Genomic DNA, 26,938 nt, shown 5'->3' with positions numbered 1-26,938 from the left:
ACGTTCAAAATTATAAAAACACCATTTCAGTTGATTTTTTAAAAATACCTGCAGGCATAATTGGGTTAGTAGAACAGTTGTTTATTTAAAACCCCAACTTTAGAGCCATTAGCCCCCAAACAGGATGTGAATAGTAGACACAAAGCCAATATTGACCTCTATGGGGAAAAGTCTTAAAACAGGTTTATGGAGCTCAGATGAAAGGAAGTTTTCAGAGTTCTAGGTACATGTTAGTGATATTTTCCTTGTCAGTTCCCATAGCAATACTACTGCTCAATCAACCACATATAAGAGAAATAAAAAACTATAAGGTCTCAATACTACATACTTTGTGCATGATCAAGAAATCAGAAAGATCTTAAAAGCATCCACTTTAAGCAGAGCTGTTACCTGACTTATTTTAATACCTGGTTGTTACTATATTTTGGGCCTAGTATGTCCAAGTAATTTGAATATATTACTCTTCAAAAGAGTTTTTTTCTTCCTATTTTTCTCCTTGATAGAGTAAGTCTCCAGGTAGATCATAACACCAAATGAGCCTATGTAGTCTGATCTCTCTGTTGTGGTTAATGCTATCAGCTTTGTGTTAATGTAAGTACACACTAGTATCATGGACACTAGCGTGTTTTAAGGAATGTGATGCCATTCTTCTTACACAGACCAGGGTAACACTGATGTTAGGGGCTACTATGGTGGCTTATAAATTATATCAGAACAACCCATGATCAATCCCAGAAAATTCTATAAGTCATGAGTACTAGTAACACAATGATCAGCCAACACCCAAAGAAAAGATCAAAGTAAATTTTTTAAAAGTCCAGAAATTGATGAAATTTTTGAATGTTCTGTAAATGTCTAAATTAGGTCTATGTTTTGTTACTGCAATGAAATTAAAAACAGTCATAGATATTAAGTAAATGTATTAATGTTTTATTTTTACTCATAAAATTAATAAGATGTCTTATTCCAAACTCAGTCACGTTTATCATTCATTTGATAATGACTAAGGAAGGGAAACAAGAATGGAAGGAGTCTTGCAAATCTAACCAGATTGAAACATTAATAGCTTGACTTGCTACCAAAGAGAGTGTTTCAATACTCTGTGTGTACCCAGTAAGACAAAGCATAGGAAATGTGTCAAATTGTGCAAAAGAAATCTTATAGAAACATAAAATCAGATGAGATTTCCACAATTTTAAACTTAAAATACACGCACAGAGCTTGTCATTTGAGGTTTAACAACTCACAGAAATGCACCCTTCAGAAAGTGAAAAGAGAGTGAAGGTCTCTTATTTCACAGGCAGGTTTTAAACACTGTGTATGATATGTCTGACAAAATGCAAGTGCATGATGCTAACATTAGTGTTGAGAGTGGGGAGGTGATAGTGGCAGGGACAAAGATCAAGTCTAGGAAACACATGGCTAATTCAAGGACGTACCAGGACCAGGATTCTGCCTCACTTGAAGGTAACCTCCAAGGGAGCAGAGAAGCTATTGGTTTTGTATTCCCAGCTTTCAAAATAGCCTCTGACATAAAATAAGTTCCAATGAACATCTGTTGAATGAGTAAAATAATGGACAAATAGATGCATAGACGGAAACATTTAACCTGTTATCCTACTTTCCATACTGGAAATCTTAAATGAACACATATGGGGTAGCGTTGAGATGGTAATTATTCAGCAAACACAAAATTCAGGCAGCGACCTCAGGACATGAATCTTAGAGTAATGTTTACTAGGATCTATAAACTAAAAGAGGATGCAAGGATGAAAAGAACAACAGCAAAGTTCCCTTAAAAACAGGTCTTTGTTACCCAGAGTGTGTTGTAGTTGTAGATGCAGATAAGAATTATAAGATTGTCACATTAATAATATGTGCAAAAGTGAAATTAGTTCATTAGAATTTCCAGACAAGAGATTTGTTCTCTCTTTCTCCTCCCTTCGCCCCCACCCCCTGTTTCATATTAAAATCATGGAGGTTAAGGATAGCACATCCAGGAATGTAAATTTTTTTCCTGTCTATTTGATCATGTGCTATTGGCATTAACACTCTCAATAATTCATGGTAAAAGAGGAAGTTGCCATGAAAGGTTACCTATTGTCAGGCTGTGATCAATAGGTAAGACCACATCGTGTGATGTATTGTCAAGTATCAGCCAGATTCACTTCCTCATGGATTTTATAAACAGTGGTAGCTACACTTAGTTTGTCTAACCTGAGCTAAGCTCATTTGTTCATTAACCTTTCACTGCTGATTAAAGAATATGCCTTGAATACATTTTAAGTACAGAATATCAGCTCTTGCTATTTAATTTGTGTCATCTGGCAGTGGGCTTCTAGGTTTTGCCCCCTTGTTTTGATGTTAGAGTTTGTATTAGAGCAAACAAAACTGTCACTTTGTTTTCCTGTCTTCCTGTATCGGGTCACTTTGTGCTACATGATATGATCTAAGACAATTCAATGTAAGGAGACACATGTCCCTTCTCATTGGAAATACGAAGGCTGTAGCTTTCTTTTCCCCTGTGGGAAAGAAAGCAGGTCAGGTGTCCAAAAGTAGTGGAGGAAAGTTTGGTGTCATCATTATTCCTCTTCCTCCACAGAGATAATGTAAGAGCATAAGGCAAGAACAGCACTGGTTTCCTCATATAGAGATAAAAAGAGAGCAGCACTTTGATCATTTATGTTTAAGGTACCGTGGAAGGGCACTTACATAAAAACAAAACTACCATTTCTGAACACTGTCAAACATAATCTTCATCTAATAATATCCTGGAAACTCAGAAAAAAAATGCTCATTTATTGAAATCAACTCTTAAGGGATAAATTAAAATGAAACATACATAGCCATTTGGCTTCTTTGATTTAGGAAATGAAAGTATTTGATTCATTTCTTTTTTTTATTTTTGATATTTTGAGTTCCTATGTGACCTCTAAAATATTTTTATATGTACACACTCAAATTTGGTATTTTTTCATTTTATGGAATTTTTAAGATTTTACCCAAATACTAAGATGTAAAATAACTCAGACAAAACCTAATGAGAACTCTGTGTCAGCAAGTAAAACTTTATTCAGTGTTTTTTACACATGGAAAAATGCACCAGATAGTATGAGAACAATAATGACCATCAGAAGAAAAATTCTGGTGATTTTCCAGAAGGAAAAAAAAAAAAGGATGCAGTATAATAATTCATAATAATAGAAAGAAATACAGGAGAAAGAATAAAGTAACTCCAATATTCCTGTTTTCTTTTTTTCTCCATCTTTCTCAAAAGATTCAGTCCTTGTTTCTTGAGTACATAGTTTTTCTCTTAACTTTAGCACATTCTTAAACCTATCTGACCTCGTACAATCATTCATACTATTACAACTCAAATCCCACATCTCTTCCCCCAATAAACTTACTGTCAGTGGATTGGAAATGAATAGGAATCATAAAAATCCTTCACCTCAAAGGAGAAGAGTAGGAGGTTGCATGTAAAGAAGATTGCATCAGGTCTGTGAGAGCACTACATTGCTACACAGTTGCTATTTATTTGCAACATGCATTAATGTACAAAATAATGCCTTAGCCTTCCATGTTGTTTGGAGATGGTTCTGCTTCTCAGTTTTTAATATGCTCTTTGAAAACTGACATGTACTTTACCACATCTATTTAGGAACACAGGGATTCAAAAACTAGATAAAATACTTTCATGCTTCCCAACACAAACCTGAGAGGGTAATTAAACAGATGGTAACAATAAACCGAATCTGAACACATCAGGGACTGGAGTCCCCTAATAAAAGCCTTGCACACTGAAAGGAAGGAAAAGGGGGGAAAATGAAACAAAAACCCAAAACTCTGTGGTATTGCTTCAACAACCAACACCTTTATGTCTGTCCTGACCTCAGAAGCAGAGGCTAATCAACCATTTAAGGGTGGGTTTCCTTCCACCTAGCAGAGGGCACCTAGAGGTCTTCTGCACACTCTGAAGAGCAGGAAGGCCGTCACTGTATGACTCTCAAGGAATACAATTGCTCTTTGGGACTGCTTTCAATAGCATCAATTTTGGACACACACATTTTCTAGCTATCAATCTACCATCATCACCCAACATGGACCCTTTTGCAAACATCAAATCCTTGCAAGTCAGAGGACTTACGCATTTCTTCTAGCAGAGGTCAAAACCTAGTTATTACAGATTTCTGTGATGACATACTATTCTAAATATTTTGTATTTCATTTGTGGCAATAGAATAATATCCTATTTATTCTATTCTTGAAATATATTAGAATTCTACTTATTTCTCAGATCATAACATTGTCATTGTATCCTGAAATAAATCTACAAAAGATCATTTGGGAAATCTTTGATATTGCAACTTGCAAATATATTTATGTGTTCACTTTCCTATAATAAAAAAAAAATATTTTAGATATATATTATAAACATATACATGTCTATATAGCTATATGTATCCAAATACAGATATAGATAGGTATATATACTATCTATACAGATATAGAAATACATATAAACACATATATGAGTGTGTGTGTGTATATATATATATATATATATATATATATATATATATACACACACACACACACAAACATACTACATGTACACACAGAATCTATGTGAGAAAAGCTCTAATTATTAATGGAGGTTTTCAAAAATGTTATATTATTATCACATATTCAAAAATGTTGTCTTGCCATGACGCAAGGTGCTATAACCTAGGAGATGACTGAGTCAGTGTTTGCTCTTTTGTTTCTCACACTGTTTCAGTTCTCTGCCTCACTTGGCAAGTTTGTTAGATGCCATTTATGAGAAACATTTAGTATCAGAACAACAGTGATTTAACTAGACAAACATAGTGTGTTTTGGATTAATTCAGCTTGTAACGATGATCAATCAATCAAAAGACATTTGTAAAAATTGAGGCAAGTTAAAATTGGAAAAAGTTCAAAATAGAGACAACCTACATCAAATTCAAGCACCATTCTCCAGCCTAAATATTATCTATTTGTACATGCACATCACCTTAAAACACTCTCCACTTTTAATTTTTGCATGTTGATACTTGATAAATATGAAAAGAATGTTCCCATATCTTGATACATTATACCTAAAATAACACATATTGCCTTGGTAGTTTTCCCTAAAAACTCTATTAATAATACTATGGTTTCAAAGTTATTTTGAGGATAGAGAGTATCATATGAATTAAATAAGAGACAGTGCAAATAATTTAGTGGGAAAGCATAGTTGCTGCCACTCAGAGTATTAGGTAACCTCTTTTAATTAGAATGTACATTTTTAGATTACTGATTATGAACATCGGGGGACTCGAGATTTCGATTCATCAGTAATTCTCCTTTATGTCTACACTAAGATGTTAAAATGAGACCTCTGGCTCTCACTCAGTGTTTCCGTCTTTACATGCTGGTGCTGAAGCTCTTTACCTGTAATCTCTAGTACTGCTCTGCCCCCTTGTGCTGCTAGGGTGAACTCAACAGAGAACAGTGCGTCTTACTCTTTGTACATGAACTACAGAAAAACCCCACTGTCACTTCTCGCTTTTCTGGCAAGTTCAAGGTCAGTGTCTAGCTATTTTCAGCTCATCTCTTCTTGATCCATGCAGAGAAATGACAAGGTAACGTGATTTGGGGTCAGCTGTATTACAGGAACCGTTACATAAACGGAGAAAGTGAAAATCAATCCTAGCTGACAGTGACTTCGGGATAATCAGCGCTCACTGGATGCCTCTGTCAGCTCGCCTGCATCAAACACCGTGTGACTTCTGTCAGATCTTTTTAATAAAACTATATTCTCACTTTCAGCAACCTAAATAAATGTTGCACTGGAGCTGAAATTTTTAAGACTCCATTAGCTCTCTAGATTTGTAAACTTCCAGCATTTCCTTGAAGAATCTCATGGGTGATACCTATTATCCCACTGTTTGATATTGACCTGAGGTTGAGGTATTGCTGTAAAACCTGCCACTCCTGGTGATCAATGTGAACTTTTCTAGTGACTGTTGCATCCTCCGCATTGAACTAAGCAGCACAGTCTCAACACAGCTCCTCCAATCATCCTCAGCCCTAACTCCTCTTTCCTCCTTGCTACCACAGCACTTAATCAATCACTTCTTGTTGAGGGATTAGGTTTCTTCCTCCTTTTTTAGTTGTGCATTGTTACTTTCCTTTTCATCTGTGTTCCCCACCCCCAGCACATTTTGCCCAAATACAGAATTTGAAAGGGAATATTGAAGGAGAAGGTCCACATTAGTGGCATTCCTGCTGACAGCACCTGATATGTCAGTTTGGGGAAGGAGCTATTTTATCCCACCCACCTTGTGCTCCCTTGAAACTGTGAAGCATGAAGCACTCCATTGAAGTACAATTTACCATAATATTAGTTGTCAGTAAATTCAAAGACGGAACTCCTAAAGCTATAAAATGGATTAGAAGCAATTTAAAAAAGAATTAACAAACTCGAGTAAGAGTATACTGTCAACAAACAAATGCTCCATCATAGGACTGTAATTTGGAATTTTAATTACCCCTCTGCTCTGTAACAAAACAATGTCTGAACTGGCAGCGATTTGAATCTCTCACAGGTCATTGAGCATTCTAGTTAATTACTCTATGAATAGCCTGTTTTTCTCCCCTCTGGAAACACGTTTCTAATGGCAGTCAAGGTCTGACAAATGTGTCATCTACATAATTAGCTAGGAAGCAACACAAAACATTAAACATGCTTTGTGCCGACAACTATCAAAACATTTCATTTGTTGTCAATTATTCATTACTTTGTAGGTTCTGAAGGGGTTGTTATTATGGAAATAAGTCCAGATGCTAACAAGGTTAGAGTTTTGGATTCAAATTAGTAATCAGAGGACTAACTTTTAAAAAAATGTATCTCATGTACATTCAGCGCCATGTTCAATCAGTAGGAGATTATAAACAAATTTAGCTATGCTCAAGTTAAAATGGAAACCGCACAGCCACATAGATAAATTCAAGAGACCTGGTTCATTCTTTGAACTAGACTCTACAGTATTGTTACAAACTTTCTGAACCTTTTGGCAAGTCCAATGTGTGCTTGGTAAATACAGTTTAAGATTTTGACAGGATGGTGTGTTGTTGGGTGACAAGGACAAGGAAGGAAATCTCTGGTGGGATTTGAATCTTCTCCCCTAGGGCATACTGGGTACTAACAAACTTTTTCATCTACTCCTCAAAATGAATGCAAACTACTCTAAATTACTTACTTTAGGTAACCTTTGAATTTTGTGTTCATTTGTTGATATAGTTTTTGCTGTTTCTGAAATCATGTTTCCTTCATTATTCTAATATTGTGTATAAATACTGTAAATTCTAATACTGCATATAAAACTAAATATTTTCTTATGAAAGCAGCACTCCTAATATATAGAGAGGATATAAAAAGATTTTTCAACAGAATTGACCTCTCAGTGGCAAAGAAAATTGCAGTGGAAGACACATTATTGCGTAGTCATATCAGAGGCTTGGATCTATGGAGAGTCTCACTCCACTGTCCTCTAGCTTTTCCTTATAAACCAAAATGGCTTACAAATGTCATCTACAATAGTCCAATAAAGATTAGGAACAGAACACTGTCCTTACATTGATGAGATAAGAAAGATTTAACTGCAGAATGCAGCATGTAAGAACAGTTCATAAGGCTTGTTCTCAAATCAGAAAAAAAACAGAATTCAAATTATATTTGTGTGTGTGTGGAATTTAATTGAGATGATCAGTTTATTTTCTACATAATGTTTGATCAGATGCCTGCATCATAGAGCTAGATAAAAAGAAAAGAAAGAAAACAAATTCTATCAGGGAAATCAAAAAGACCTGTTATCTACAGGGTGTGCAAAATATGTCAGGAAATAATTCTACCCTGAGTGCTGAGAATGCCCAGTTAATAAAAAAAGATCAGGCACTCGCTAAGAGAAAATAATTGTCGGTATCTATATTTTTCAAAGCAAAAAGGCATTCACATCTTACACTAAATAGGACACATTAAAATAAGCTTTAATAATCTTTATGCAGAAGGAAACTAATCCATTTTCAGATCATGGGATCCACAGCAATAAAAGGAAATCATCAAACTAAAAACAATTTTAGAAATGGCTGCAGACTCTCATTTAATTAACATGCAACAGATCATATATTTATGAGGAAGTCAAAATATTTAGGAAGCCTATAATCCTGTAAGCCTTAATGTGGTATAAAAACAACAAATAAATGCAAAGTGTTACTGTTACACATGCCTGCCTGATCAATGGTTTTCACATATTGATCTATAAATGGAGTTGACAGTCTGTGTTGGCTGCACATTTTCCAAGCAGTGCTATTTTTGCACAAAACCAATACGGGCAATTACCTTTGTTTGAGATGCCAAGTCTTATCAATTCAATGTGATTTAGTGTCATTTTAATTAAATATCAGGATCCACTTCAGGACAATTTATACAAACAAAGCCTCAAACCTAACTATAAGCTTGATTTGGAGTAAACATGGACAAGCCCTACAATCTCATAATATTTCTCAAAAACTCTGCTAAACAGAAGGTTTATATTTTTAGTAGCAATTTTTATGTCTGCCTTTTTGGCTAGCCACAACTTTGGCAAGTATCCTATAATCACAGAAGTAAGAAACAAAAGAAAATTGTTTCCTCTTTTTCCTGATAATGCATTAAAAAGAAACAATGAACAAACACAATCTGTTAATGGAAGTAAAAGGAGTCTTGTATGTTAACGTTTAGGAATGTCTTGACCTAAGTCTTTATCTGAACACCAATAAAAAGATATTTTCCTGTTCACGACGGCCATGAATGAAGTAATGCCCTTCTGTGGGTTTGCAAGAGGGAAACTGTGAATATTCATACATGTTGCTGCTTAAGACACCAGCATTAAATGCCTAAATTACTCCTGCCTGCAAATCCTATGTCTGCAGTTTCCTGATTTGGGCTACTTAAACTCTTCATTAATATCTATTCTACACTGTCTAGTAGGCTAGAGCATCCTTCTTATAAATAACATCAAAGCACGTAAACCTTTCACATTAGCTATTTGCAGGATTGCACATTAGCCTTTTTAGCCCTTAAACAGGCGCACTTCACTTGCCCCATTTACTCACAGTCAGCTGTCTGCTTTCTGTTCAACACATTCTGGTAAATAAGCCATTCACCTTTAAGAGGCCTCACTCTGGGGCTCAGGATGGGACAACAAATCACCAAGACCAAAGAGCTTCCTTCCCCACTGAATGCAGCTCTCCAGATCTCTTTTGATAGGCAATTTTCTTACAAACCCTGTACTCCATATTTCCCACCTCTCAACATTCCCCAGGTAGCCAAGTAATCTCTTTGAAATTTGAAAAAAGCACTAATTAACCAAATAGAAATAAGTATTTGGTGTTTAAGGAAATGAGGGCTATCACCTATAAAATTTAAGGGAACACTAATACCTGTTTTACTGAAATTCTTTCCAGCAATGTTTCAAGTTATCAAAATTTATAAATTAAAAGTAAATTCACCTGTGTTTTTTATAGCTCAGGCTTGAGTAAATGCTTATTCTGACATATCAAAATACTTATATTTAGAGGCTCTTAATGCCATATATGAATTTTATACTGTGTTCTAAGTATATAATCATGATAAAATATTTTGAATTGAACAAAATAAAAAAAATCATGAGTGAATGACAAAGTGATTCAATCAACATGATATCAGAATATTTAATCTCATTTTTGTAATAACATATCAATATGAATTATGTAAATAAGATTCTTGTGCATTGTAGAGTTGGAAAAGTCTATATAAGACTTATATAACCATTATACTTGGTGAACAAGTTATATATAAGACATTTATCAAATAGGATGCAAAACATGTGTATGGTCTCTAAGTATGCAATTTTATATGAATTTCTGTTACAACTAAGTGTACTTCACATGAACACGGGCAGGTTAGAAGATATCTCTTCCCACTTCTCCTAAATTCAAAATCTCTTCCTTGACCTCACCCCATCACACAACTTCTGAAAAAATCAAGTTCTTAGTTTAGCTTGAGCAGATAACTTTAACAGGCTTGTTTGAATAAATATGCCAAAATACTTTACATTCTGTCAGTATCTAGTCAGAAAATTGTGCATGGAAAAAGAGATGAAAAGAACTGAGACAGAAAGAAAATTAGTGCCATGGCAAGCTTTCAATACAGTATCTCTGAGCCAAGTTTTCTTGGTGAAATGACATATCCTCACTAAAATACCCCTTTTATATAATTATGCACTGAGCACACATAACCAAAAGTAACTTTTATTTTTGTTCCTTATCGAGGAATACATATTGCCCAGGCTAAGAATGCGGAAACAAAAGCTGGGATAATTATAGCTAATTTAACTTTGGAAAACTCTTATTCTCTAGCAGTCCAGCATACAACCCCCCAAACTAAAGTTATGTAACAAGGTAATATCAACAATGAGAAACTGCATGATAAAATCCTGCCCAAAAGTGAAAAATGCTAATTTTGTCTCATTTAGCAGCTGGATACAGAAATGCTCATTAGTTTTAAGAGGGTTAATCCTTTTAACTTTTGCATATTGATATGCCAATTATGCCTAATTGTACAAGAGGCATCAGTCAAGGTAATAGTGCATAAACACATGAAAGTTATTAAGTACATCCCAACATGTAATAAAGTAGGTGTTAATTGGTAGCTGAGTTCTGCGGGCTATTGAGGTGGATAATTCATTGAGAGATGGATCACTTGTAATTTCTCTCCATAATTCCTTTTGCAGTCTCATGCTGTGATGTTTTCATGCTTGTCAAAAACAACTGCGGCATAGTGCCTTTTGTTAAACACAGCCAATAAAATATGTTAGGCATCATTAAATATACTTAACTTTTAAACTTTTTCAAAGGTACAATTCTTACTGATAATATATAGAAAGAATCCAATAATTTACTCTAACCACTATCTCAAGCTTATACTTGAGGAACATTTTAGATGCTTTAAAAGTGAAGTCAACTAACAACAGTGTCATGCCTCCCAGCAGACAATACTTTTAAATGAGAAATTGAGTAAAGAAAAATGCATTTTCCATTAGTTACCTTATCTAAAGATGTATTTCTGATTCCCCCGATATAATCACTGGCTTCCTCATGCTAAATGTGTCTACAACACCTGAGGAAAGAATGTTTAAATCCATGTGTTCCTCAAGCTCCTGAGAGTACTCCGGGTTAATTCTGCACTTGAAATTCAAGTGAAAAATGGGGAATAAATATAATCTGTAGCATGCTAGTCAGCAAGTTTATCTCATTTAATAACTCAGTTAGGGAGCTGAATATTTCATAGGCCCCTACGATATTAGCAGAACACTCAATTAATAGCTCACATGTTTCTGCAGGGTGACTGGGACTTACAGTCTGTCCCCAGCTAACCTATTTCTTGCTCTTGTTCTCACTGTGAGAAACAAAATAGATCTGGGGTCCAAAAGAGTGGCTAACATTGCATAAATAATTTTGTAACATCCTATGGCCTCAGCTGCAAGTTACCACCATTATGGAAGAAAATTAACCAGAGGAGACTCATCGCAATCAGTGGGTTTAGTGGCTCAGGATGTGTGCAGGGCCAGGGACACAATTGGCAGTAGAGTTCATCTCTAACTATTTTATTTCAAATCTTCCTAATGACACATTATCTAGACAGAATGGCTTCCTCTCCAAACCTTAACTAGCCACACCATTCCAATCGTGTAAACCCATTCCAAATCCAATCACAATTTCCACTATCATATATTACTGGGAGATTTTAAGGAAAAGAATTTTCACATGTTTTCAAAGATTTTTTTTTTCTCAGTTCATTCTTAGCTAATTTTAGCCTCTGGCTTTTCAACGTGATGTACTGTATTTGGAAGTACAAACACCACATGCTAGCATAACCTCATTATTTTTATGACACTGAAGCATGATAGTAGAAGCCCTTAAAATGAGTCAAAGGTGCTCTTCAGCCTAGCTCCAAATCCACTTTATCGCTTTGGATTAGACCCAGCTCTTCTCTTGCAACTGGGGATATTATTATGACTATAAGTAGGCAAGATAAAATGCATTACAAAAACAGTTTTCTCATGCACATTAGGAAAACAAATAAAACAAAGCTAATTAGCTTTTAAAATTCTGTATGATGAGGGAACTTGGGGTATTTGGAGCATTTGACTTACAGGTTCAGTGACCTTCCCAACATCGGTGAGGATCATGGATTTACTTTGGCTCAGCCGGTCGTGGTGGCTGTTGGCATTTTTTATTCTCATTTGCACAGCTCCTGTGCCTTGGTGGGTGGAATTCAGCATCTCCACAGAGGTATTAGAAGTTGTAGATTTCTGCATATTACAGTGTTATCCTGATAAAATATAAAAGCATTATATTATTCAAAATAGTTACTTTTCCATGAAAACTCTTGGTGGGTGCAAGTACCTATGCATAATTAGGATATTAAAATTAAATAAAGGAGTCTCCACCTCTCTGAGTAGTAAATAGAAGGTAACTGCTTTGTAGTTATTTATTCAATGGGATTTTTATAGGTAGGTAGTACTGTAATGACAGAAGACTTCAGAAGTTTGTAGGCGGCCACCCATATTCAGAATTCCTAGTTCTATTAAGAAATTTCTAATAGCATTACGATATACTCATCCTTCTATATAGAAACCATGGTGTCCACTAATCACCTTGAGGACATTTTCTCTTCTCATTCATAATTTCACTGGTCTGTTACCCACTTTACACACAGGCATTACCACAAGCACCATTTTTTTTGTTGAATCAAAACATGTATAAATCAGATCAAATGTAAGAGACTAGAATTGGTGTCAGAGCAAAACAAAGAGATCTCACAGCCCCCACTTCCACTTCCAACATTCACAGGGGAAATTTAAATTCCTTCATCCACTGCCACCTGCCACCTGAAATAGATTTGCTAGCTTAGTGGGGCATAACATGAAGAATATGAAGAGAAAGAAAAATCAACACTGGTGTATATTTACATACGACACTGTTATATTTTTATATGTATATTTAAATATATAATAGTATATGTAATAGAAGGAGTATGATTTAGGCAAAAAAATTCAGTGTGGGCACACTTTAAATGAGCAACAGTGAGGAAAATATGATTTACAAAAGAAAACAAAGGGAACTCCACTGTGGCAGCACTAGAAGAAGAGCTCTCGCTGCTTCCTCACATCCAGGGTCCTCTCCAACCATTGTCCCTCCCCTAAAGTTCCTCAAGTGGACACATCATCTCACTAAAACACAAAATTTGCAATGAAACCACAGCTGATAATTACTAGAAGTGGACATTCATCTTTCCTGATTGTTGGCTCTAAGTCTTGCCTATATAGACTTTGTGTTCTCACTGAGCACCTGTGTACAGCATTGGGCAAAAAGTGATTAGTCAGTTACAGAGGACAATGGAAACCAAAAGAATGATCATAATTTAAGAAGACAACCATACTGGTAGCCCTATTTTTGTTTAATGAAATATAAGGCAAGAATTGTTGTAATGGTCAAGGTAATTAGACACTAAAATAAATAGAAAGTATTTTAATAGAAGGAAAGTGTTATAATTAATACCATCAGGCAATTGAATGGAAACTTAGAAAATAAGTTAATGTTTATTAGTTACTATGTGCTAAGCAATGTGTCAATGGTTTAATTATCATTAAACATCTATAAAACAGACATTCAACCCATACATTTATAGAGGTGAGAAATGAGGAATGGACAGACTAATAATTTCCCTAGGGACACTTTTAAGAAAGAGATATACATGCATGTATCATAATTTCAAAAAGGCTACCCAGAGAGACAAATTCTAGGCTATCTATAGAGTAAAAACTATAAACAATAAAAATGATTATTGATGCATACAAACCACATGGAGAAATGCAAACTCATTCTGAAGAGTGAATAAAGGCAGCCCAAAGAAGGAAATGGAAAAAAAAGGAAAATATTTATTCTGTACTTACATAGTATTCTAAAATAAATACACCAGCATGTGAGAAGGCTGACCAGTGATTGCTCAGGGATAGGGTACAGGCAAGGATGGATTACCTTAAATCCAAGAAAATGTTCAGGGGTAATAAATATATCCATTATCTTAATTGTAGTGGTTTCCCAGCATATGCATACATTAAAATGAACAATTTGTACACTTTGAATTCTTGCACTTTATAGTATTCAGTTACAATTTACAAAACTGTTTACAGGAAAATTGTTTTAGGAATTCCTTAACCAATTTATTTTGCTCTTACTTTCAGTTTTATGTGCTTATATGAGTGATATAAAGTCTACCTAATTGAGTATAAAAGAGATTTTTTAAAAAGTATTAAATAAAAATATGAAGGAACAAGTATAAAATTTTAATTTATTCTAGAAAAGTTTTTTTTTTTTTTTAATAGAAAATTTCGGGTTCTCTTCTGAGTGCATTCAAGACTTTATCTTCCATATGACCCAATACATTCAAACTCTAAGTGTGGTGTTTTTATAATATTAGAGGTACTCGCTCAGGCTGAAGCCACTATCTTCTGACCAAGAGCATCAAGCCACCATATTTACATACCCGGGGCATGTGCCATTTATAGGACATGTTGCTTCCTCTTCCTCTGAACAAATTTCAGTGTCAAATATTTGCTTTCTTGTATTGATTCTATGATCAGCCCTGTAATTTGCTTGGTGATGTGTTACTGTTAAAAGGCAGGATTACTTACAAAGCCTCTTATCTGGCTTTCCTGACTCTGTTCTTGGGGACAGGCTGCAGAAATATCTTCCTTCTTCAGAACTTTCTGTCAGGCTGATTTCTCTGCCTACCACAGTGTCAATGTTATTTTTCTTATCCTCCTCACTCTTTCCTCTAGCCATGATTTCCTTTTCCATCTGACCTCTTTCTCACATTTAGCTGATATCCCACTGCACTTTCTTCTTTTTATTCACTTTCCACACATAGTACATCGTCTCCACTGGTCTGCAGGGATACATTCAAGAAACCCAGTGGATGCCTGAAACTGAATAGTACTGAACCCTATATGTTCTAAGCTTTTTCCTGAATGTACATAACTATGATAAAGGTAATTTATAGAGTAGACATACTGAATGATTACAATTATAATATATTATAATAAAAGTTATGCATTTATAGTTTCTCTCAGACTTTGTTGTTGTACTATACTCACCATTTTTTCTTGTGATTATATGGGATGACACAATTGTCCAGGTGATGAGAGGAAGCAAGGTGAATGGCATAGATATTGTGATGTAGCATTTGGTAACTATGCAAGGCTTGCTTGTACACTATAATACTGCAGTGGTTGATGTGATAACAGAGGTGGCTCTAAGAAACTAATGGGAACGTAGCATAAAGAGTAAAGAGACACTGGATCAAAGGAGGAGTCCCATTAGTGGAGAAGACAGAGTGAGCAACATAAAATTTCATCATGCTGTCTGAGCAGCACACAATTGAAAATTGTTTATTTCTGGAATTTTCCATTTAATATTTTCAGACCATGATTGACTGTGCATAACTGAAAGCACAGAAAGCAAAACCAAAGATAAGGGGAGACTACTGTATTTTGTTCTACAATGCCATACACTTGATACTACTTCATAATTGCTCTTATGTTTTTTTTTAATATTTGCAGGTTTCTAATTTTTTACAGAGCATTATATTGCTCTGCAAAAATTCAGAAAAAATGACATAAAATCCCTTCAATCAACAGAAAAAAATTACTCCTTTAATATTCATTGAAATTATCCTAAGTGGCAGGCACCATCAGGTACTACTGTCTTAGCATTTGAAAAATCATCTCTTTTTTTTTTTTTTTTAACCAAATGCCCTTGAATTTGCTGAGGGCAACAGAGAAACAAATCAAAATTAAATGAGAATAAAATTGTGCCCAGATGAGAAGAGGAGCCATGGCATCCAACTCAGGTGGAACTGGGAAGTAAAGAGAGAGAAAGTCTAAAGTCTACAGGAGAAGATCAGACCATACTGGAGCTAAGTCAGGACAGGTGGGGCATTTTGGGTAGAAGACTTGACAATGCAAAGGAGTGCCATTGCCTGTGGTATTTATTATAAGCTAGCTATGAAAATGTCATAAAGAAAAAATTATGTAAGAGGGAAATTAAGGAAGAATGATCTGATGGAATTCATGGAGCACATGCTTTGGACTCTGTGTGGGTGAGTCTGGTCCTCCTGCTTGCCCCTTCTAGCTAAAGGACTGACTGAAAACACCCTACTTGTGATCCAACTGGTGCTATGTGAAACTGGTACTCTAGACTTCTAAGGGAGATAATATAGGAAGATGGCTCTCCTTGGCATAATGTACACATATCTCATTAAATTTATGGAGAAGCAAAACTCCACTGCAGGATAGAGGGAGATTCAGGAGGACAGAGAGAGGATAAAGGAGGATAGAAATGTGACAATATTAGAAGTAAAGCTATACTAGTGGCTGTGGTACTTGTGACTACTGTACTTGTGGGTTCAGAGACAACTTATTCTCATTCGTTCTACTATGAACCTTTCATACTAAGTAGATAGGGCTATTTCTGTGCCATATTTTGCATGTTGTATTTGAATCCTACATGGAGCCCTTTCTCTACCCTTCTCAGTTTCTTACTGCCTACATCCTAACCCTCTCTTTTCTCTACCAGGCACCTTGTAGTCCCTTTCCATATCTGCTGCCAAAGCCCCACTCATTTGGGCTTCATCTCATCTACACGGATGAAATTTCTCAAATTTCCATCATCCATTCCTTATCTGAATCCTTTAAAAATACCCATCCTATCCATGAATTACATAGACGTAATCATACTGATTTGACAACTTAACTCAATGTTATAAAAGATTAATCAGATGTCTGCTTAACTCTAAAGGAAAAATTTACCTAAATCTCAAACTGGAAACTCTTCTGGGTATATGGAAGAAAGTTCTCAAAGTAGAAGAGTCAATGAGTTCACTCTGTTAATGACCTTAAGTAATGCTAGAGGAGGCAGCATGTGTGACTGGGGAATGAATATTAGCTCTGCATTCTAGCAAATGATGCCTCCTGGGATTGGGTGATGTGGTATCCCTGACACAGGGATCTTATATTTGAGATTCATGAAATAAATTCATAGGAAAAATACTGCATAGCAGAGCCTGGTCAATATTGACTCAGAAGAAACTCTCACACCCAGAGTCCATTTTGATTTAGCTCCCAACTCCTAGGAATGGCTATGCTTCCAAGAACATCTGTATCAATTTCAGGCTATACACAAAAGGGAAAGAAAAGCCCTAATTCTGTGAGTCTTTAGAGTGTTTTTGTATTAATCAAAAACATTCACAAAATATTAAATCATATGCTGTTGTTTCACCCACATTCCTCACTGACCCTCAGTTTTCTAGGGTTAGTAAAGTGGATTGTAAAATTAATATATGTTTATACTTACCTTTATGCAACTTGGTAACATGGGGTATATTGTTCAAGTTATATCAACTGTAAATTTTATTAGATCTGTCTACCTATTTAATATTCCCTCTTTTTCTCTCTAGAACATGTCATACATTCATCATCATCATTATTGTTTTTGGTAAATACCATCAAAAATTGATGCCTTGTATGTTTACATTCTTACAGGAGAGACTCAGAATATTGATGAATGACTAATGAAAATATTGAAGAATTCGCTTATTTTGCATGTGCCTAAAATAAACATTGATTTTAAAAACACTCCAAAAACAAAATGTCTGAGTTAGAAATTGAAATGTAAATCACTTAAGCCTAGCTTCACTGTTTCTCTAGACTTCCTGATTTTATATGTACTCAGAGAAGAGTAAGAATAGCCTGCAATATTGCACTAGTTCCACTTTCAATCCTGTTTTAAAAACAGGAAGCAGTTATGAGAGTGCACAGCATTAGAGTCACACAAACTTTGGCTCTGCGATACATTTGGTTCAGTGGTATTCTGGGCTCCATTTCCACAGTCACACTGCAAATGCACAAATAGGAGTGAACATGATATTCCAACTAATCATAAATTTCATAACTGTTCTGCCGATTATTTGTTGCACTCTGTTAATTGCACTAAGGCTCCACAGCTTGCCCCTCTGAGTTTGAAAGTCTATTTTTGACATCTCTTTTTCATCATCAGTATTAAAAGTCAAAGTGTATTGAGAAATTTTGGAGTTAAGAAAAATAAATAGGCAGTATGATATAATTTCCTGGTTCAAACAGAGAAAACTGAGGCTCAGAAATATAGAGCTTCTTCCCCAAGCTGCCACAGCCTGCTCGAAGTAGTCCCGGGACAGCACCCAGAGCCTGAAGCCCCAGATATCCTTGGTTTTGTTATAGACTCCAAAGTTAAGTGGAAACTATTCAGGGAAATATAAGATAAAAAGAATTTCAAAGAAAATCTGGCAGAGATCAGGGTGATGAAATGATCATGGAAGTCTTTCTATTTAATCATTTATAGCATTCCTGTGCTGTTTAACAAAATAACAGAGACTTAATTAATGTTTGTTGATTATATAAATGAAAAACAAATATGGAAACTAGTTAATACCAGTATATGTAGCCTAACAAAAAGTGTCAATGAGTAAGTTTATTTCTTCTTTTAAAAACATGTATAACTTATCCTTGACAATATTTTCAAGGTTCAATGAACTATGGATATTTTACAATATGTCAAAGGCAGAAAGAAACAGTGCCTTTCATACATTATGAGACCAATATAAAGTGTTCTTAGAGATTTGTATAAGCTTTAAAAATGTAAAAATTCTATATTTCCATTTCAGAATAACCTTTATGTTTCTTTTTCATTACAAAAAAAAAAAATCCCCCTGGCAAAAAAATGAGCACATTTTTCACTGTCTTAGATTTTAGGAGAGTTATTTGTTTTGTCTCACTTGAGATTCAGATTTCTTTAGGTACTTGATATTTTTAATCCAACTAGAAAAAACTCTCTTACATGACATGGGCTTTGTAAGGAAAACTATATTGGAGGCAAGTGTTGAGGGTACCCCCAGAGAATTCCACTTTTAAGGGAATTATTTCAGGTTTTCACTGTAGCACAAGAGCCACATGGTTGCCCCAACCCCCAAGAGCCTTAGGTCCTCTCTCTAAATATGACACACCTCCATGCAATGTGATCCCATTCCTGTCTCTGCATGTGTGGACAGAGCTCATTCTCCAAGTCTGCTAAGGGTTCATGGAAACTCCACAGACAAATATTATTTCTCAGAGAAATTCATTTCAATCCCCTGGAAAGATCTTATGTTGATCTGTGGTAGAGCAGAGTCTGTTTGTTCCCTTGTGGAAATGACTTGTGGCTGTGGTAGCTCCAGTAATGTGTGGCACAACCTTCGTGTCACGCTTTCCTGACAGGTCAGTAATTAACTTGCTTTGCAATTGTTTGCCGTCTCCACCACAGCAGCCATTTACCAAAATAACATTTTAATTTCAGTTTCCTTCCAGCTCACTTTCCTTTTCTTTTTCTCCCTGTGGCTTCTACATCTCTATTAAGTCTAATTTCCCCAGACCACTTCCATAAGCTGAGAGCGTACAATAAAACCCAGTTTCAAAAATGTCAAATATAATGAGAAAAGAAGATCACAGTAAAGGAATTTGACCATAGCCACCCCACTGGGTAACATTGTCTTTGACTGGGCAGGTGTTATATACAGGAAATGTGATAATAAGGCTTTGCATTTATTTAACTTATATCAGGGGATCTGGGGGATAGGCTGTGTTTGCTGATAAAGTCTGGCAAGTCAGCTGCATGGATAAACTGCAATACAGTTATTGTCATTGCACCTAAATGGTGAAAATGACAAGTAAATTATATTTTGAAAGTAGAAGTCCCTGCAAATTTGTGTGGTAGACAACCTTGATCTTCCTTAGCTCTTGATAACCTGTTGCCACCCCTGATTCTCTGGGCACCATAGCCTTTTAAACTCCATTCTATTGCAAGCAAAACAGCTGATTTTACATTTCAAATATTTATAGAGCCTCTACACTGAAAAATAGACTTACGACATCCCACAGGGTCTACAAAAATCTTTAAGAATCCTGTGGGAGAGTTAAATACAAGCAGGATTGTCTACTATGAAAACGGATAAAGATGAATGGGGAAAGGCCCTGGGCACAGTGAAAGTGACATTAGGCCTAAAGATGTAGAGGTGATATTAGTCCTAGATGTTCTATGATAACTAGGACTCCAAGAGGCAGAGAAGGGATAGCAAGAGCAGCACAGGACAAGGTTATCACAATTAAGGAAAATATGAGTGACTTTCTATATCACATGATATAATGGCATTTAGCTAGGTAGGAAATTTAGGGAAAGATGGTCGATTAGGGCTGGATTAGAAAAGCCTTGTGGTTCTTATTAAGGAATTGGGATTTATGTTATAGCTCCCAGAGAAATTTCAGGACCTTCTTTAAGGGATAATCCCTTTTCAAAAGATTTGGTGAAAAATGATCCATAAGAATGGATTTCCAATAACTGAGGCTGCATAATGAATATTACCCTGTTCATGGGAAATAAATATAATCCATAATAAATGTCACTGCATTCATTTCTAAATACTAATCTTACAATAACAGCATCCTGTGATATGGAAACATATTCTAGAATTTTAGAAACCTCACTTTGAACATCCAGGTATGTGTAGATTGTTTCTCATCACCACTCCCATGAAGAGAAAAATAAAGAAGTGACAGGAGTGACAACATATTTAAGATAAAAGGTACCAGGGTGCAACGGCATCTAATTAAGAAAATAAAAGACAAATGAAGTTAAGATTAGTGGAACTGCTTCTAAATTCCCCTCTGATGATCAGGCAGGTAGGAAAACACTGAAAAACAAACAGGAACAGAATGCTTGTGCCCTTGTAATTACATTTAGGGAGCACAAGAAATTTTATGAAATGGTAATCTCCTTAAATTCAGAGGAGAACTGTAAGGGGCGTAAGTAATGCAATCTTCTCTCTGTTTCCTGTCAGTTTTGACCTAATCTAGCAAGAAATGCTGAGCCGTTTTCTGCCACTTGCATACAAGTATCAATTAAGGAAAAACAGGGTGACTATCTTAGGGCAGTGATGATAAAATGTCACTTAAGGAGAAACATCAGCTGTAGAACAAGCTGCTTGGCAGCCACAGCATTACAAAACACTAGCAAAACAAACAGCATCTCAAGATAGGGCCTGAGTCAGGCCTAATTCTTTGGTCTTTGTTGTACATGAACAAGTACAAAATGTACATTTTAAACTAAAAATTATATTGTTTTCTTGGAATTTCTTGTTCTATGGTGATTTTTTTTTCCAAAAGGCTTGACTCAGTGGCAGAGTCCTTTTATCAAGCAGATTAAATCTAATCACCCATTGGTTGCAAGTACAATAGGTCCTATCTCTATCTTGGCCTGCCCCAGGTTCAAATAAGGGGAAGTTGCATATTTCATAATTAGGGCTTCACAATAATTAACAGAATTCAGTAATTGGCGTGGTCAAATATGGCTAACATTTGTTTCATTTAGAGAAATTTGTAATGGTATCTATTACTGTTTCCCTAATGCTGATTTCTCTAAACTCTGAATTGATTGAATTGAATTTTTAGTGCCAAGAGGGCCTGTCTGAGGATCAAAGAATAATGTTAAGAGTCCATTGTTGTGAAGAACAATGATGACACATTTACATAGAAATTTTCACAATATCTTCTTTGATATATTTAAAATTGTTATTTCATGCTCAATTATTTATGAATAAGATATTTTAAATAGCTTGGGTGGGGATGTGTTGGCATGCAGGTACATGCCTGTGTTTGTGCAAAAATTTCAATTAACCATTACAAACTGAACACACTAATGTAATAATAGCCAAGCCAAGAAGCACAATGCTGTCAGCACTCCAGAAGCCCCTGCTCACACCACCAAGTGATACCATTAGTCTGTCATCTTAGTTATGCCTATTTTTTTTTAACCTTATACAAAAGGAAAACTAAACTATGTACTTGCAGGGCTTATTTTATTCAAACTTTTATTTGTATAGATGACAACTATGCAGTGTTTTCTTGCAAAGTGCATATACAAGACTTTTTCCTCATTTTCCTATTAGATTGTCTGCCCTTCTTGGTTTTTAGGAGTCTTCCAGATGCAAGTTATTTTTAATGCATATGTTGCAATAATTGTCTTTTCCAACTTGGGGGTTGCTTTTTCTCTCTCGATATATCTTTATACATAGAATTTCTTAATTTTAATATTGTTTACTATATCATTCATTTCCTTTATGATTACTTTTTGTTTTCTAAAGAAATCTCTGCCTGAAATGCAAATCAAAATTATATAGAGATGTCATTTTACTCCAGCTAAAATGGCAGGCATCAAGAATACAAATACCAATTAACTTTGGAGACATTTAGAGGAAAAGAAACACTTTTACACTTTTGGATGAATTATAAATTAGCATACCCACTATGAAAATCAGTATGGCGGTTCCTCAGAAGATGAGGAATTAAATCACCATATGACCCAGCTATACCACTTCTTGGTATTTATCCTAAAGAATTAAAGTCAGCACACTATAGTGATAATGAATATCCATGTTTACAGTAGCACAATTCACAATAGCTAAACTATGGAACCAACCTAGGTGTCTGTCAATGGATGAAGAGATAATGAAGATGTGGTACATATACAATATGCGGTTTTATTTAGTCATAAAGAAGAATGAAATTATGTCATTTTCAGAAAAATAGATGGAACCTGAGGACATTATGTTAAGCAAAATAAGTCAAACTCAGAATGTTACGTGTCATATGTTTTCTCTTATATGTGGAAGGTACAAAGAAAAAAGGAAAAGGAAGGTGGTAGGGTGGGTATCATGGATCAGTGAAGTAGAGGACAAGGAGTAGGGGGAGAGAAAAGAGGTGGGAAAAGGGAAATATTTGGGAATAATACTGACCCAAATATAATATTAGTTTGTGTGCATGTATGAATATGTAAAAACAAATTCCACCATTATACGTAATTATGATGCACCAATAAAAATATGGAAAAGAAAAAATAAACACCTAAGTAATTCAAGGCTATAAAGACTTATTCCCATATTTTCCTCTAAATTACTTGCTATTTCAACTTTTTTATTATTGATTTTATTTTTTTAAATACACAACAGTGGAATGCATTACAATTCTTATTACACATACAGAGCACAATTTTTCATATCTTTGTATATAAAGTATTCTCACCCCAATTCATGTCTTTATGCACATACTTTTTGCATTACAATTCTTATTGCACATATATACCACAATTTTTCATATCTCTGTTTGTATATAAGGTAGGTTGACACCCAATTCATGTTTTCAGACATGTACTTTGCATAATGATGTCCATCACATTCCACCATCCTTGCTAATCCCCTGCTTCCTCCTTTTTCCTTCCTCCCCTCTTCCCTATCTACAATTCATCTATTCCTCCCATGTTCCCCCTCCCTACCCCACTATGAGTCATCCTCCTTATATCAGAGAAAACATTCAGCATTTGTTTTGGGGGGATTGGCTAACTTCACTTACCATTATCTTCTCCAGCACCATCCATTTACCTGCAAATGCCATGATTTTATTCTCTTTTATTGCTGAATAAAATTCCATTATGTATATATACCACATTTTTAATCTATTCATCCACTGAAGGGCATCTAGGTTGGCTCCACAGTTTAGCTATTGTGAATTGTGCTGCTATAAACATTGATGTGGCTGTGTCCCTGTAGTATGCTATATTTAAATCCTTTGGATATAGTCGAAGGAGAGGGATAGCTGGGTCAAATGGTAGTTCCATTCCCAGATTTCCAAGGAATCTCCATACTGCTTTCCCTATTGGCTGTACCAATTGCAGTCCCACCAGCAGTGTTATGAATGTACCTTTAATTTTAGAACTGTGATTCAACTAGAAATAATACAGCCAATAGGGAAGCAGTATGGAGATTCCTTGGAAATCTGGGAATGGAACTAATTTCTTTCAATATTATTAATTCATTCATTTTTTTTTTTTTTTAAGTTTTAAGGACCTGTCACCTTTGCTGTTGTTTCAAGGTGAAAAGGACCAGTAACTGGCTCTCCATCTGAAGTGACCAGTTGCTAGAGAGGTTGCCTAGCCACAAGTGGTGACAAGACAGGCAATGTGAAAGATATCAATTGTGTCCAATGATTGCATAGATCTCTGGTTACAATCAGAGTAAATATTGGCAACTGAGAATTAAAATCGAGTAGGAAGAAGTTATCTAACAGGTAGGCAGAAACAGGTGGTAATCTGGGAGCAGTGATACTGAGAAGTTCAGGTTTTGAAATTGCTGACAACTAGGAGATTTGTTGCAGAGTTCTCAATGCTGGCTATTTGTTCTATGTAAATAGCTACAAGGAACACTAATGATGGAAAGGTCAGACCTCAATCTTAGCAAGTAGAATGAGACAACAAATAACCAGGTTATCAACAGAAGAAGTTGTAGTCAGAGACAAAGCATTAAATGCCCAATGAGGAAGAAGAGGCCTACTGAAGTGCTGGGACTTGTAAATAAATTAAGAATGAACTTGATGTGCACATGAGCCAGACCAAAAGCCAGGGTCACTTGTTATAGTTTATTATTGAAACAACAAATTCTCATTTCACTGAAATTAGAGATTACTATATGCTATTAGGACTTCTGGGAGTGAGGAACAGAAATAACTCAAATTCAATTGAAAATGAGTGCATGACTCTGGCGATGAGAAGGAAGAAAGCCCTATAGCAGAGATTCTAAATGGCCAAAGTATGAGACTTATCAATCACCTTCCACAGATACATTAGATCAGTAAGACTGAGGGTGGCCTGAGAAACGACATGTTTGACCATCACCTCTCAGTAACTCAGACGAATCCTGGTTTTCTTCAAGTTATTTTTATTGTTTATATAGTTTGTTTTTAGATATCTCCACTGTTCTAAAATTGTTGCTAATTAATTACTTTATGCATTCTTTCTCTTCTTTTCCTCCTGTGTTTGGTGGTGCTGGGGATCTAGCCCAAGGCTTCATACATGCTAAGCACATGACCTACACCTGAGCTATATTTCTAGCCCCAGAGTCTTATTTTTAATGTCCACCTCTACTAGGTTCCTTCTGTTCACACTGCTGCTCTAATTAAGTTTTCTGTGAAGGAGGAATTACTTTAGAATGTGCTGGTAGGGGACAGAAACACATACGTTTTTGTTGGGAATAGTGAAAGGTAAGTGAGCAAGTAGTTAAGCAGCTAAGTGAATAGATACACAGATAGGTACATGAAAATGATATTGTAGATATCCTACTTAAGATTAATTAAAATATGATGTTTAGCTATCACAACAAACATCTTGTCCTATATATTACTCCAAAATAATTATGGTCTTACCACAACAATCTATCATACCACTTTTAGTGTGAGTGCTTTTTTACTTTTTTGTTGTTTATATCATACATTTGGTAACTGTGAATAAAAAAAAATCCACTTAAACACCTAGAAAACAATTCTCCTTATCTTTTTAAAATTTTTTTTAATTGTAAATGGACACGATACCTTTATTTTATTTACTTATTTTTATGTGGTGCTGAGGACTGAACACAGTGCCTCACACATGCTAGGCAAGCACTCTACCACTGAACTACAACTCCAGCCCCAGTTTTCCTTATTAAAGACCAGAGGAAGTTTGGTTTGAGGACAAAAGAAGATCTTAGAAGATGGAAAAATATACCCTGTTCATGGATAGGCAGAACTAACATCATCAAAATGGCGATATTACCAAAAGTTCTCTATAGGTTTAATGCAATGCCAATCAAAATCCCGATGGCATTTCTTGTAGAAATGGAGAAAGCAATCATGAAATTCATATGGAAAAATAAAAGANCTGCTACATCGATGTTCATAGCAGCACAATTCACAATAGCAAGACTGTGGAACCAACCTAGATGCCCTTCAATAGATGAATGGATAAAAAAAATGTGGCATTTATACACAATGGAGTATTACTCTGCATTAAAAAATGACAAAATCATAGAATTTACAGGGAAATGGATAGCATTAGAGCAGATTATGCTAAGTGAAGCTAGCCAATCCCTAAAAAACAAATGCCAAATGTCTTCTTTGATATAAGGAGAGTAACTAAGAACAGAGTAGGGTCGAAGAGCATGAGAAGAAGATTAACATTAAATAGGGATGAGAGATGGGAGGGAAAGGGAGAGAGAAGGGAAATTGCATGGAAATGGAAGGAGACCCTCAGAGTTATACAAAAGTAGATACAAGACGAAGTGAGGGGAAAGGGAAAAATAATACAAGGGGGACAAATGAATGTCAGTAGAGGGGGCAGAGAGAGAAGAGGCGAGGGGAGGGAAGGGGAGGGGGGATAGTAGAGGATAGGAAAGGCAGCAGAACACAACAGACACTAGTATGGCAATATGTAAATCAATGGATGTGTAACTGATGTGATTCTGCAATCTGTATTTGGGGTAAAAATGGGAGCTCATAACCCACTTGAATCAAAGTGTGAAATATGATATATCAAGAATTACAAAATATTGTTTATGCAATCATTCTTTCAAGAAGCTAAGAATCTCAAAGTAATGAAAACTTATCTTCTAGTCTACCTTACTTAAATTAAGAGCTTTTGACTGGTTTTGTATTCCTTCTCTTTGAAGATTCTCTACTATATTGTATATTGTTCTTTGTATCCTAAAAATGTATCCTGTTGTTTGTAGGTAATAATAACTGAATGCTCTCTTCATGCTTTTAAGTCTCTTAAAGTGCTTCATCTGCATTATCAGGATCTTAATCCAGGAGTTATTTGGGAGGCTACATCCTTCACTTAAACCAGTTTGATTTTTCTTCAG

At 35.4% G+C, this 26,938-nt stretch overlaps 1 protein-coding gene across 4 annotated transcripts in view; it reads right to left on the bottom strand.

Moving 5' to 3' along the window:
* The window catches only part of Arhgap15 (Rho GTPase activating protein 15), a 621,152-nt gene that overhangs the window by 579,854 nt on the left and 14,360 nt on the right, over nt 1-26,938 (bottom strand). For all 4 annotated transcript variants that reach the window (XM_015479148.2, XM_048812226.1, XM_048812228.1 and 1 more), the window contains exon 2: nt 12,243-12,421. In XM_015479148.2, coding sequence (XP_015334634.1) covers nt 12,243-12,407 — 165 coding nt within the window. In that variant the 5' untranslated portion in view covers nt 12,408-12,421. The remainder of the gene's footprint in view (nt 1-12,242; nt 12,422-26,938) is intronic.

The sequence above is a fragment of the Marmota marmota genome, unplaced genomic scaffold (genome assembly GCF_001458135.2).
Source record: "Marmota marmota marmota unplaced genomic scaffold, marMar, whole genome shotgun sequence".
Classification (NCBI taxonomy): Eukaryota; Metazoa; Chordata; class Mammalia; order Rodentia; family Sciuridae; genus Marmota; species Marmota marmota.
Note: the sequence above shows the minus strand (reverse complement) of the source record. Positions and strands in the feature narration are given on the sequence as shown.